At 39.9% G+C, this 13,130-nt stretch overlaps 1 protein-coding gene across 1 annotated transcript in view; it reads left to right on the top strand.

Moving 5' to 3' along the window:
• ELMOD1 (ELMO domain containing 1) overlaps positions 1-10,693 on the top strand; it is a 67,842-nt gene extending 57,149 nt beyond the window's left edge. The window contains exon 11 of the mRNA XM_054512324.2: positions 9,303-10,693. Within this exon, the coding sequence (XP_054368299.1) occupies positions 9,303-9,475 (173 nt within the window). The 3' untranslated portion in view covers positions 9,476-10,693. The remainder of the gene's footprint in view (positions 1-9,302) is intronic.
• The last annotated feature ends 2,437 nt before the right edge of the window (positions 10,694-13,130 follow it).

Here is a 13,130-nt window from a genome sequence, read left to right as displayed (position 1 = left end):
AGTGAACATTAGAAAGAGGAGATGTTGGTGTAGCGGGTGGTGCTGATGGTGGTGGAGCTCAATGGCATTATCTCCCTGCCACCACTAGTACCTCTACAGAAGGAAGTACTAATGAGGGGCATCCGTGGGGTTTGCAGTTACACTGAGGCTTCAGAAGATAAAAACCGAGACTATATGACAGAGTCCTGGGACAGTGTTTTCTGTTCTTAGAGACAGAATCCTAAAATCTGAATGCCATTGTGACCCTTGTGGGCCAGACACACACTGGTTTGGAGGACCGTGGAAAGATGTTCCAAGTCACTAAGCAATCCAGGCAATTTAAAGGAGAAATGTCATTTAAACCATTTAAACCATGCTTACTGCTCTGAGGGCCTTGTACCCAGGCTTTCTTAGAAATTTTCTGAGAAAATTTCCAAGTTTCTCTTCTCTTTTAAACTTTTTCAGCTCTTCTCTTCTGTTAATTTGCTGAGCAGGTCTGCCACTCTATGGTTAAGACACAGCTGTTCATCCCAAATCCACTCTGGGGAATACTGTTCCCCACTTCATTTTTACAATGTGACAGAGTTAACAGCAATTTCTTTTATCTAAACTCCTAAATTAATAGTGATTATGTTATCTAGGGTTTTGTCTTTTTTAGTGTCTGCTTAATCAGGACTTGTGGTTAGAGATGGCATAATTAATGCATGCATTATGCTCCTTTTGAAACTTCACTAAAGTTAACGTAAAAGGATTTTTCCAAGAAAGCATAAACCCACAAGGACAGGAAAAATCAGGAACAAGGCAGGAAAAACCTCATTTTGGAAGCTGAAAAACAGGTGATGTGATAACTGATTTAGTAGTCCTGAGGAAGCAAATCCCAAATAGGTAGTGTGGAAAAGTAAGAAGCATCCTGATTTATTCCATGGGACCTCCCAGAAGGTTCAGGAATTGGCAGCATTAGGTGTCTCTGGAAATAGGGGTGAAGGCAGGATCAAAAACAGCAAGACTGCTTGAAAATATGTTAAGAAACTCTTAGAGGCCCAAATCCCCTTCCCTAGGACACAGCTTCTGTCCTTCCCTGCCCCCCAGGAGAGGCTGGTGGATTATTCTCTAGAGAGTTAAAAATAAAGTGTCTCTGGTCTGATGAGAATCAGGTACAGCTGCTGGCAAACCACACTGAAAGTGATGATGGGCACTGAGTCATGCAGGCGGCTTCTCCTTCCCCATTCCTCTAACTTTGGCAGCCAGTCACGAGGCTGACAGGGCCTTCTCTGGGTTATCGGAGCAACCCGACAGAAAACAGCTGAAGATGCTGGCCTCTGGGTTTCCCCAGTGAAACAACCCAGCCATAGCACTCTACAGTCATGCTCACTCTCAAAAAGCCCTACTTACATGCCCAGAGCTTCCAATAAGCTTTTAGTCCCTGGCTTTTTATTTAGTAAAAAATATTAAGACAGCCAAGGATTATCAGATGTCTTAGTTAAAAACATGTCCTCAAATTCTTTGACACTCCTTCCATTAAGAGCTAGGGTTTATTTGTTCCTCTTACCCCTTGAATCTGGGCTGACCAGTTGGCTGACCAGTAGAATATAGCAGAATTGACACTATGTGCCTTCCAAAACTATGCTAGAAGAGGTTTTTGCCTGGTTCTCAGGGACCGAGCTGCTTTTGAAGGCATGAGCCCCATGTAACGGATCTGATCTCTACATGCTGTGAGGAAGTCTAGGACATATGGCATAGCCATATGTAGGTGATTTCACTGACAGTTCCAGATGAGGTCTCAGCTGATAGCTAGTGTCCCCACAAACATGTGAGTGAAGATACCTCCAAGTGATTCGTGCCACCAGCTATCAAGTCACCACACCCTTCAGGTCTTCAGACATTGAGTGGAGACTCCAGTTGAGACTCCAGACATTGTGGAATGATCCCTCCTATGCCCTTTCTGAATTCCTAATCCACTGAATTCATGAGTGTATTAAAATGGTTGTGTTTTTTTTTGTTTTTTGTTTTTAAAGATTTTATTTATTTATTTGAGAGAGAGAGAATGAGAGAGAAAGCACATGAGAGGGGGGAGGGTCAGAGGGAGAAGCAGGCTCCCCGCTGAGCAGGGAGCCCGATGCGGCACTCGATCCAGGGACTCCAGGATCATGACCTGAGCTGAAGGCAGTCGCTTAACCAACTGAGCCACCCAGGCGCCCTCTTAAAATGGTTGTTTTAAGCCACTGGATTTTGGAATAATTTCATAAGCAGTACTAGATAACAAGAACAGTAATGAAAGCCTCAAGCATGAAACAGAGTCCAAACAAGCAGAAATAAAGCCACTAGAAGGAAATAGAAACTATGCAGGGAGAGAAAAACTTCAAAACTATGTATCATTAGTATCCCCAAGGAATTAAGAAAAGAAATTGTAATTATGAAACAAGAACAAGGTGCTACAGAAAGAACATTCAGAAGACAAAAGAGTGCTCTTAGAAATTAAAAATCAAATAGCAAAAATTAAACACCAAAAAGGATTAGAAGATAAAGCTGAAAATACTCCCATAAAGTAGAACAAAAAGTATAGATGAAAAATAGAAAATAAAGGTCAAGATATTAAAGGACCATTTTAGAAGTCATATATAAAAATGGGATTTCCAGAAAAAGAACAATGACACTAAAGGGAGGGACTCAAAGACGTAAATCAAGAAAAATTTCCAGAACTAAAGGATGAGTTTTCATATTTAAACTAGTAAGCACCAGCATAATAGATTAAAATAGATTCATACCCAAGGTCCGTATCACTATGAAATTTTATGACATCAGAAAGAGATGATTCTAAAAGTTTCCAAAGCTGCCACATGAAGAATTGGGAATCAAGAGGACACTGGAATTCTCAACAGCAACATTGTATTCTAGAAGACAGTGGAATAATGTATTCAAAAATTTAAGAGAATATTTTTTAAAATCTAAGGGCATATGATTTCAATTTAGATTTCTATACCCAGGCTAACTTCCCAATTAAGTGTGAGAGAACAATAAAGATATTTTTTAAATGCAAGGTCTTAAACATTTTACCTCCTTGTACCATTATTAGGAAGATCCTGAAGGGTATGTTTTCATAAAGAGAGTAATCCTGAAAGGAATAAGTGGGGTCCAGAGAGCAGGAAATCTATCACAGGAACCAAGTGAAGAGAATCTTCAAGGATGAAGGTGAAGGGAAAGCCCAAGGTGCTATCTGTGCAGCAGGATGAGAATAATAAATCTAGATTTTAGCAGGTCGGAAGGCTCTGGTAGAGGCTCTTGGAAGAATATGAAATTGATGGAATATCTACTGTTTGAATACACTGCAAAGATGCTGGCATAGCTTAGAGTCCAGTGGGTGAAAACTAAGCAAATAAACAGAGAGGGCAGTTGGTAATACAGCACAAAGAAAATTGTTAGAAAATATGTGATAATATGGTTGGAATGGGTGAAAGGGAGCTAAATCTTCATCTTCTATTATAAAGGAAGTCCAAAAAATCAAGCAATGGCAATCATGTTATATAGAGCTATGGAGGTCGATAATCAAAAGAATCAGCACAAGAATTGATATGTTCCTTTAAGGAAGCAATAATTAAGGCAGGAGGTGCTGCTGGTTTTGTGTTTTTTTGTAACAAGACTTGTTAAACTATGAGACTCTAAACTATGTGCATATATAACTTAAGATAAAAATGAAGAGCAAATTTAAGAATACATATACCTTATAACTTGTTAAAAATGGAAAATTAAAGTCCCTTACATATGTGATTATAGCTCCTACTTTGACAACTAGATGATTATATTCACTTTGACCACTTCTGACAGATATTGAAGTTTTACTACAGATCAGGTTCTGTGCATCTAAAAAAATAATTAAAACATAGTGAAAGAATTTTGTAATTGGGAAGTAAATGTACTGTTTTTAAAAACTGAAAAGTCTTATGATTGCCACAACTCACTCAATCTGGGAGTCGAGGAAAACTTCCCAAAGCAAGTGCCACTTTCCATGAGACCTGAGGGATGAGTGGCAGGAAATCAAGAAATGGTGGCTGAGTGGTCCAGCCACAAGGGGTGGCACAGGCAAAGGCCACAAGACAAAGAACATGGTGGACTCAAGAAACAGAGCATAGGGTTTGAGGAGGCAGGTGATAGAGCTGACAATAATAAGAGCAGGGAAGGGGTGGGTGAGGGGCACTTATCTTGAAGAGCTTTGTAAACCATTTGAAAGAACATCAACAGTACGCGCACCCCGATGTTTATAGCAGCAATGTCCACAATAGCCAAACTGTGGAAAGAGCCAAGATGTCCATCGACGGATGAATGGATTAAGAAGATGTGGTATATATATACAATGGAATATTATGCAGCCATTAAAAGGAATGAAATCTTGCCATTTCCAACGATGTGGATGGAACTGGAGGGTATTATGCTGAGCGAAATAAGTCAATCAGAGAAAGACATGTATCATATGACCTCACTGATATGAGGAATTCTTAATCTCAGGAAACAAACTGAGGGTTGCTGGAGTGGGGGGTGGGGTGGGAGGGATGGGGTTGGCTGGGTGATAGACACTGGGGAGGGTATGTGCTATGGTGAGCGCTGTGAATTGTATAAGACTGTTGAATCACAGACCTGTACCTCTGAAACAAATAATATATTACATGTTAGAAAAAAAAAGAAGAAGAAGAAGAAGATAGCAGGAAGGGAAAAATGAAGGAGGGGAAATCGGAGGGAGAGAGGAACCATGAGAGACTATGGACTCTGAGAAACAAACGGAGGGTTCTAGAGGGCAGGTGGGTGGGGGATAGGTTAGCCTGGTGATGGGTATTAAAGAGGGCACATACTGCATGGAGCACCAGGTGTTATACACAAACAATGAATCATGGAACACTACATCAAGAACTAATGATGTAATGTATGGTGATAAACATAACATAATAAAAAAAAAAAGAACATCAACAGTAGATAAATAAGTCCCCTTGCTTTGCTTCCCTACCCCTTGTATGTACCCTATTCTATATTTACCATGCTTTTTAGGGAAGCCAGGGAAGCAGTTTTGAGGGAAAATAGAATGAGTTTTAGTTTCAGGCATACTGGGGGTGAGTTCCTTTTGGGAAATCCACATGTAGCTAAATAGTAGACATTCCAATGGAAGGCCCTGGAGCTCTGAGGAATTCCAAGGGCAGATTTGGGATTCATGAGCATTGAGGAGAAAATCAGAGCCACACAGTGTGGGAGCTTTGGCAGGAGAAAATCAAAATTAGAATCATAGGAATTGACATTTAAAGACAGGCATTTTGTTGTTTGTATTCACTACCTCAGCACAGAGCCTGATACAGAGTAAGTACTCACTAAATATTTGTTGGATGACTGGATGGATGGATGGACGGATGGGAAGCTAAAATATTGGATAATGTCTTTTGTGGAAGAAAGGAAGTATAGTTCCTCATGGAGAATTTAATTTAGCCTTGCCCCTGAATGGATATGCTTTCAAGACAACCCTAGCCCAGGTGAGTAGCATGCAACAGGGTTACTTATTTCCCAAGGCCCTCACCAGGTTTTAGAAAGAGCAGCAATCCCCCAATAATTGGGGTATAAGCAGAGGGACTCATGCCTCTCCAGAGGAAGCAAACCATGCCCCGAATTCACTGTTCCTCTATCAGACATGATCAGTTCTGCACGTTTCCTCTGTAATATTCTTGCAATTACCTGTGTCCTTGCTTATGTCTCTGCTGTCTATTAACTGAATGCAGTGAAGCAAAACCAAGATACATTCAAGCAACAACAAATACACTGCAGGCTTGGGATGGAAAGCCAAATTAGTATTCTAAACAGGTATTTCATCTAGGTGAAAAAATATAAGAAACTAATGGCTCTATCATTCTGACTTTATAGTATTACTCAGTGAATACTGCACTGCCAAGGCAGTATGCTACAAAAATTACATTCCATCTAAAGCCCCACGGAACATACAGTTCCACTGAAATGAAGTAAGGTAAGGTGTAGTGAGCACAAGGTAAGTATAATGATCAGAAGAGGAAAAAGAATGATCTTTCCTTTGATCTTCAGAAGAAGGGACTATTCAGTAAGATTGAGAACCAGGGAAAGAGAATACACTAAGAAAGGCAGCAGGTACAGTGGTGAAAAGTCAGCTGATTTCGAGTTCTCGCTTTCAGCTTCCAGCTATATGGTGTAACTGTACGCTCTTCAAGTATCTTTTCTAAGCCCCATGTTCTCATCTGTTAAATGAAGATACATCTACACCACCCACTCCACAAAGAATTAAGAGACTATAAGCAATAGCCTGGCCTCTGTTTCCTCCCTCTACTTTCCACGCCATCTTGTTAGCTTCCTTAGCTACTAAATCATTGGCTGAAATTGTCTCCTTGGGTGTCTCTCCCCAAGAGACAAGAGAATTGGGGAGCACAGGAACTCTACCTTTTTCTTGTATCTGCTGCATATTTGTTAACTGGCAGATGAGCCAACTGGTTAACTGACCAAGTGGATAAATGAACACTCTGTAATGTTATAAAAATGAGTGGAGTATTATAATTATAAATGTACCCTGGAAGCCAAGCCACCATTTCTGCATTTTGATTAAAATCATGTTATACAATCTGTATCTTCCTGGTAGGATAGAGAGAATCTGCAAGCTTTACAGCTTCACTTTTGTACCCTTGAGAGGAGGGATCCTGAGAATAGTGTCAGATTGTTAACCACCCCACCCCTAGTCTTAATCCTTGCCTTTTTTTTTCTTGCCTACCTTTTAAACCTTTCAAAATGTTTTTCTGTAATTGCATGTAAGGTAGAAAAATGAGGAAACCAAATGGATCTGCATTCTTTTAACACTCTGCACCACACTAGATCACCATTCGAGTGAGTTGCTAGCATACAAGCACACTGTAGAAGAGTATTTTTATACATATGATGCAAAAGTCAATTCTTCATTAAAAGATAATTTTCACAGCACCTGTTCATTATTGTGAATAAGAGTAAAGACCTTATCACTCATGAGATAATAATGAGATTCTTTTAACTCATCATGTATGATTTTAATTCATAGTATTATGAATTAGTATTAGAAGCCTGACTCTACATACAAAACAGCTCAGATGTGTTTATTTGAGCTGAGAGGCCAAGTCAGGAAAATTATGTATTTTATATAGCACAAGAAGAAATTATAAGTAGTCATAGATTTCACTTAAAACCATAAAAATATAATATTTAGGAAAAAGCCAAGGGAACTTAAAAAGAGGGCATCTTTTAGAGCAATGGTTCTCAAATTTTAGTGACCTGAGATTCATCTTACTGCACTGCAGCTGAATCTGGGATGGGAGGTCTGCATTTTTAAAAACGTACCCCATAGCATTCGTGGGATACTTTAGGAGTTTGCCCAGTCACTGAAATGGACAGATGATTGAATTCTTTTGGTTGAATAAGGTACTGAGATTAAAGGGAACCACTTCCTCTTGGTGTGCACTAAATCCAGCAGAATAGTAAACAGACTCCCAGTCATGGCACGTGAAAAATGGTGAGGAGCAAAAGGGATGCTTAACCTGGAAAACGGAGAAGCTCAGGGCATAAGAGACACTTCAGTTACCTGAGTTGGAGAAGGACTGAATTTGTTCCAAGAAATACAGGGTAACAGATTTTGGCCCAGTGTGAGGAAAAATCCTTAAGAATCAGGTTCTTCATCCATGGGACAGGTTAATGTCAGTGTTGTCACAAGAAGAGCTCAAGGCTGGAAGCTGCCTCTGGGACTCCCAGCACCAGATAGAGCAGAGATGGACTGGACAGCTCCTGGGATTGCTGATACCTGTGATCTGGGGCTTCCCTGACGTTATCAGGTGCCCATAACAGTGGCAGTGGGCCCTGGAGTGTGGCCCAGAGGCATGTGAGTGAGGGTTGGTGTGTGTCCCCATCAAGAGATATTAAAAACAGTCACATCAGTTAATATGTGTGGAGGGCCCAAAGATAATTCAATCCTAAAAAAATGCAATGGTCAAACCCCCAAAAAAAGTAAAATAAGTTTCTCTCTCCTTACTACCTTTCTTCCTGTAGTTGTAGAGAGACCATATACTTAAAAATGTATAAGCATATTTAACAGTGTAATGAATGAGAAACCCAGGTGTGTTTGTGGAAGTGGACCAGTATCTGGAAGTGTGTTGGGGGTGGGAAGGAAGGTCACTTCTAATTTTGTATTACAGTGAGATATGGTAAAGATTTTAAATATGTATGTTTACAGACCTATGTTAAAGGTTTTCTCATAAGTAGCTAGTTACTAGAAAAACAAATGGTATTCTTTTTTTTTTTTACTATTAGCATTGAGAATGTTTGTTCTCAAATTCTCTCCCCATGCCCCTTATCATTTCTGCTGCTCACTCCTTCCTGTGGAGGTGGGAGAGCTAGGATTCAAACCAGGTTTCTAGCTTCAGAATCCTTGTTCCTATATTCTGCTCCTTCTAATGCTAAAACCAAGAAAAGCTTCTGTAATGTTCGATTTTTTAAACTAGAATTATTTCCTTAAATGCTTTGCTTCTAATATATGAGACACTTGAGCTTGTAATAGGTTCACTACATACAAATATCTATTATTGTCTTTTTAAAAAACTATTCACATTTCAATTCTGAATGTGGTTGGGGGAGGGTGCACAGTGGGGAGACAGAACACAGTGAATAGATTCAAATACTTAACATTTATTCCAAAAATGTTTCCAATCCAGATCATTCATAGATAACACTTTTGAGACAGAGAAGTATTTGAATACAACATTATGCTTCAGAGCAAGAAGGTCTTATTAACGATTTCATGTAGTTTAATGACCAGTCTGTGTTTTTCAGAGTTGATTTACAATTTTTATTGTCTCACTGTCAGAAGCCATTTTTTTGATTTGTCAGAGTAATTTAAAACTTTACTCAAATCAAATATCAAGAGAAAAAAAGCTGAGTGGAGTAATTTTGAAAAATCAGACCATTATTTTAATTTAATCAGGAGGGGAAGGATGAAGTAGTCACTGTCGGCCTTTCGGATTATGTTCTAGATGTGATTCATATTCAAGAGATGGCAGAACTGATTTGTCTTCCTCCTTGGGAAGAGTAAGAATAATTCCAGGACCAATTGCAAAAGTCTTGCAGATTGGTAGCTTCTACTGCACTAGTTTTAAAGAATAATCTTTAACAGTAATATTTGCTGCATTTTGTTCTCTTCTTTGAGCTCCGTGGTTGCTGTCATTTGGTCTGACATCTCTTTCAGCATTCAGTGATTTTGAATGTAATTAAGGACTTTTTTTTCTCCTGCATTCTTATCACTGTCTTATTTCTAACAGGCTATTTGATGCATGAGTTTCATAAGTTTTGGATTGAAGAGGACCCCATGGACATAATGGAATTCAATCGTGTGCGGGAGAAATTCCGCAAGAGGATCATAAGACAGCTGCAGAACCCAGACATGGCGTTGTGCCCACACTTTGCTGCCTCAGAAGGTTTAATCAACATGTAGTCACCCACGCTGGTTTTAACGGATACCCTAGAACACTGCCTCATTGTCGTGTTAGATCCTGCTTAGGTCCCAGCTCACACACTGAATGCACAGTGATTGTATGCATGCCTTCTGGTACAGTATTTTCACCTCTTGGTCATAATTACCAGATCCCCAGATACCACTGTTTCTGGAGTATCTGTCATCCAGTGACCGTTCATATTGTGGCATTATGCAATGTTACATTTGCCTTGACACCCAGGTATGGAGAGAGTTTTCTATTTTTTTAGACTGTTCTCCTCCCCCTCATAATTCAGCACTGAAGAACTGTATTTCTCTAGCTGTATTTTGTATGCAAGAGATTTAGCTGAATCTTGTTCTGTGAAAGCCTTTTAATTTACTGATATGTTTCATGACTACTGCTGCTAGCTCTTCAGGCCAGGTTCATGCTTGGATCTCACTCCACTAAAGTGTATGACTTTCAAACAATACAGACAGACACATGATAAGCCAAACCATTCCTGCAAACACAGCCGTGCCTCGTGAAAATGTAACAAGGCTTACAAGAAGCAGATTTAGGTAGGTGCTGTTTTTGTTTGAAGAACCGCAGAATTATACTGTAACTTCCCCCAGCTGTAACTGTGTCATAGTCATATGGATACCAAATAATTTTATTCCCATAATTTCACTGGCTTGGATACCTAAATATGTTTATGATGCTTGGAGCCTCAGAAAAGAAGTATGCATACTTCAAAAACTGCAAAAGGTTTTTCACTGCCTGCCTCTTGCTGAACTCAGAGTTACACGCTGGCACTGTTCTGATCCAAGCATCTTTGCTTGGGGAACTGAGTGCTGACTGGTTTGTTTTCAATGTCAAGAGGTTATATCAAAAAACAATTTGCAAGAAAATGTGTTGCAAGAGAGGGACCTAAGCTGTGTCCTTCTATAATATTTCTTGAAAATAATGACCTTGTCCTGTATCAGTGAAAAAAGTAAATTGCTTGGAAGGGAAAAAACATCAATTCATTCCAAAACTGCTAAAAATCATTTTAAAAACCATGATTTAGTTTGGAATTATGATTGTAGTCTGTTGAATAGTATTTACCATGGCATTTCATACCCATGGTATTTTATACCTTCTGACTATCAATTTTAGTATTATTAGACATTTGTGTGATCACTTGCTTATTTAAATGAAGTCTGGGTACTGCCTAACTGTCAGTTATATGAATAAATTACATGTCATTCTACTGTAACGTATAGTGGATTTCATTTTAATATTTTTGTGCTTGTACAGCTTCTGAATATGCAAATATGTGAGTGGGTAGAATGTCAAAGACAGACGACCTAGAGCTGAATATAAATCATGCCATCATTCAGAGTAACCAGGTGTAAATTAAAGTGTGTCATGTCTGACAGACTTCTTTTATTTAATGTTGAGGCCTGATGGTGCTTTAATTGAAAGAGTAAGATCCAGCTTCTTCTTTGTAACTTCCTATAAAGCCTGGTTTATCTACAGCTAGACAATGATAAAGGCAACATTAAGCTGCCTTTTGTTTCCTTGTCCCTTCTAGCTCCTCGGGGACTGTGCTATACTTTCTCTCTCAGCTGCGTACCAGGTGGCAGCATTTTGCATTGCAACTATTACGGCCCTGTGCCCTTCGACAGAATGGAGAAGGGAAGGAGTTGATGAACGCGTGATGTGTATCGTGAGGAATGACCAGAATACAGATTCCTCTCCAGGGTGAGGATGTGTGAACCTGCTAAGTGGCCCGTCCCGGGAGCCGTGAGCGTGCGCCGCAGCTGCAGCTGCTGAGCGTGCAGACAGCTCTCCACTTCAGGACAGCCTTTGTCAGCCACGTGTGCGTCCCGTCTCCTGCTCCCCACCAGGGCCCCGTGTCACTGCCGCAGCTTGATAGTATGTGGCATTTACACCAGGCTCATGTCTCTTCTGCTCAGGTAGACACAGCTGATGGTAACAAAGCTGGGAGCTTTCCCTCCCAGCTCCTTGCATCTCTCTCTGTTGTACCCTAACATGGCTGCACAATTTTAGGAGGAGCAAACTGCCAGCTCCTTCCAGTTCTGGGTATTATTAGACTTCTCATTCACACCTCTTTGTGAAAGATGCGTTCCACCCAGTAACCGGAAGTGAGGTGAGAAAAAGAAGAGAAGAAGGTTTCAAAAGCATAAAAAAATGTGTGATGTGTAATGCGTTTTCCCCTTGAGCATTCTTAGCTTGCTCATCCTTATTCCACCGAACAAGGGTTGACCACTTAAAATGTAAATTATGTAGCAAGCCTCTCACAAGTTTTCCAAAACACTGCTTGCTGTGATAAACACATTCCGGTTTGTACCACAGAAAGAAAACTCTCTGAAGCACCATTTTTGAAAATTATGACTTCTCTTTGACTTTCCTTATCACAGTTCTTATTATTGTAACTGAAAAAATAGTTTTTGCCTGATAACCCACCATCTTTTCCACTTGAAACAAAACTTAAATACATACCTATCCCAAAATGTAGGATGACCTTACAATATATCTTCCAAAGCTCACGACACTTTTGAGAGAAAAAGAGGATGCTGTTAATAATTTCTTCAGGACAACGGCGTGAACTGGGACAGCATAAGAAAACCGAGATGTCAGCTATTAAGTAGGGACTGTCTACCCACAACTCAGACAAATGCAACCTGATTTTTTCACATTCAAGCCTCTGGCAGAAGTGTATCGCAGGGATACAGACATTTTGATATCTAGGATATTACCCAACATCTTAAAGACCCATCAAGAGGCACAAGCTTCATCTGAGAAGCTCACATGAACAGGCTAGGCTTACTTATAGAAAGCAGTAGGGAAACAAAACCCAGCAATCAAACTCCATGGCCCTAAATTAGCTTGATCTGTAAACAGATGGGGCCAGATCCAAACCTGAAGAAATATCAGGAGCAGACCAAAGTTGGTAAAGTGTGGGGATCAGGCATGAGAAATAGAAGGAAAAGGGGACAGGAAAAAAAAAGTGTCAGCTAGGTCCATAGCCATACCTAGGAAACTTTGAGCCACGGTGACATACTCTATCAAAGCAATGCTTCTAACTCTTCAGGGAGCTTGAAGTAACTGCTCTAATCTGGAAACAAAATGGCAGAAAAGCAGAATCAAGTATAACATCAAGTCCTAGAATGACAGAGATTCTAGTATGGTTTCCATTTCAAGAGTGAACATTTAGTGAGTGCTGATGCTATGTGTCAGGACCATGCTAGCCTTTATTTGCATTAGTTCATCTCCTCAACAACATACAAAGTGAAATTGCTTCCTTCTTTTTCTAGACAAACAGGCTTAGAGAATCAAATATATTGCCACAGGTCTCAAGAAAACAAAATATCACCTCACACAGCAAAATGTTGGTGAAGATGTGGAGAAAAGGGAACCCAGGTGCACCGTGGGTGGGAATGCAAACTGGGGCAGCCACTCTGGAAAACGGTGTGGAGGATCCTCAAAAAATTAAAAATAGAACTACTCTATGATCCAGCAATTCCATTTCTGGGTATTTATTCAAAGGAAATGAAAGCACTAACTCAAAAAGATATCCGCAAACCCAGGTTCACTAGAGCATTACTTAAAATAGCCAAGACATAGAAAAAATAAAAATAAAAATAAATAAAATAGCCAAGACATGAAAAC

This window comes from Mirounga angustirostris, unplaced genomic scaffold, assembly GCF_029215605.1.
Source record: "Mirounga angustirostris isolate CCGP_5_RB_7025 unplaced genomic scaffold, mMirAng1.0.hap1 SCAF_13, whole genome shotgun sequence".
Lineage (NCBI taxonomy): Eukaryota > Metazoa > Chordata > Mammalia > Carnivora > Phocidae > Mirounga > Mirounga angustirostris.
Note: the sequence above shows the minus strand (reverse complement) of the source record. Positions and strands in the feature narration are given on the sequence as shown.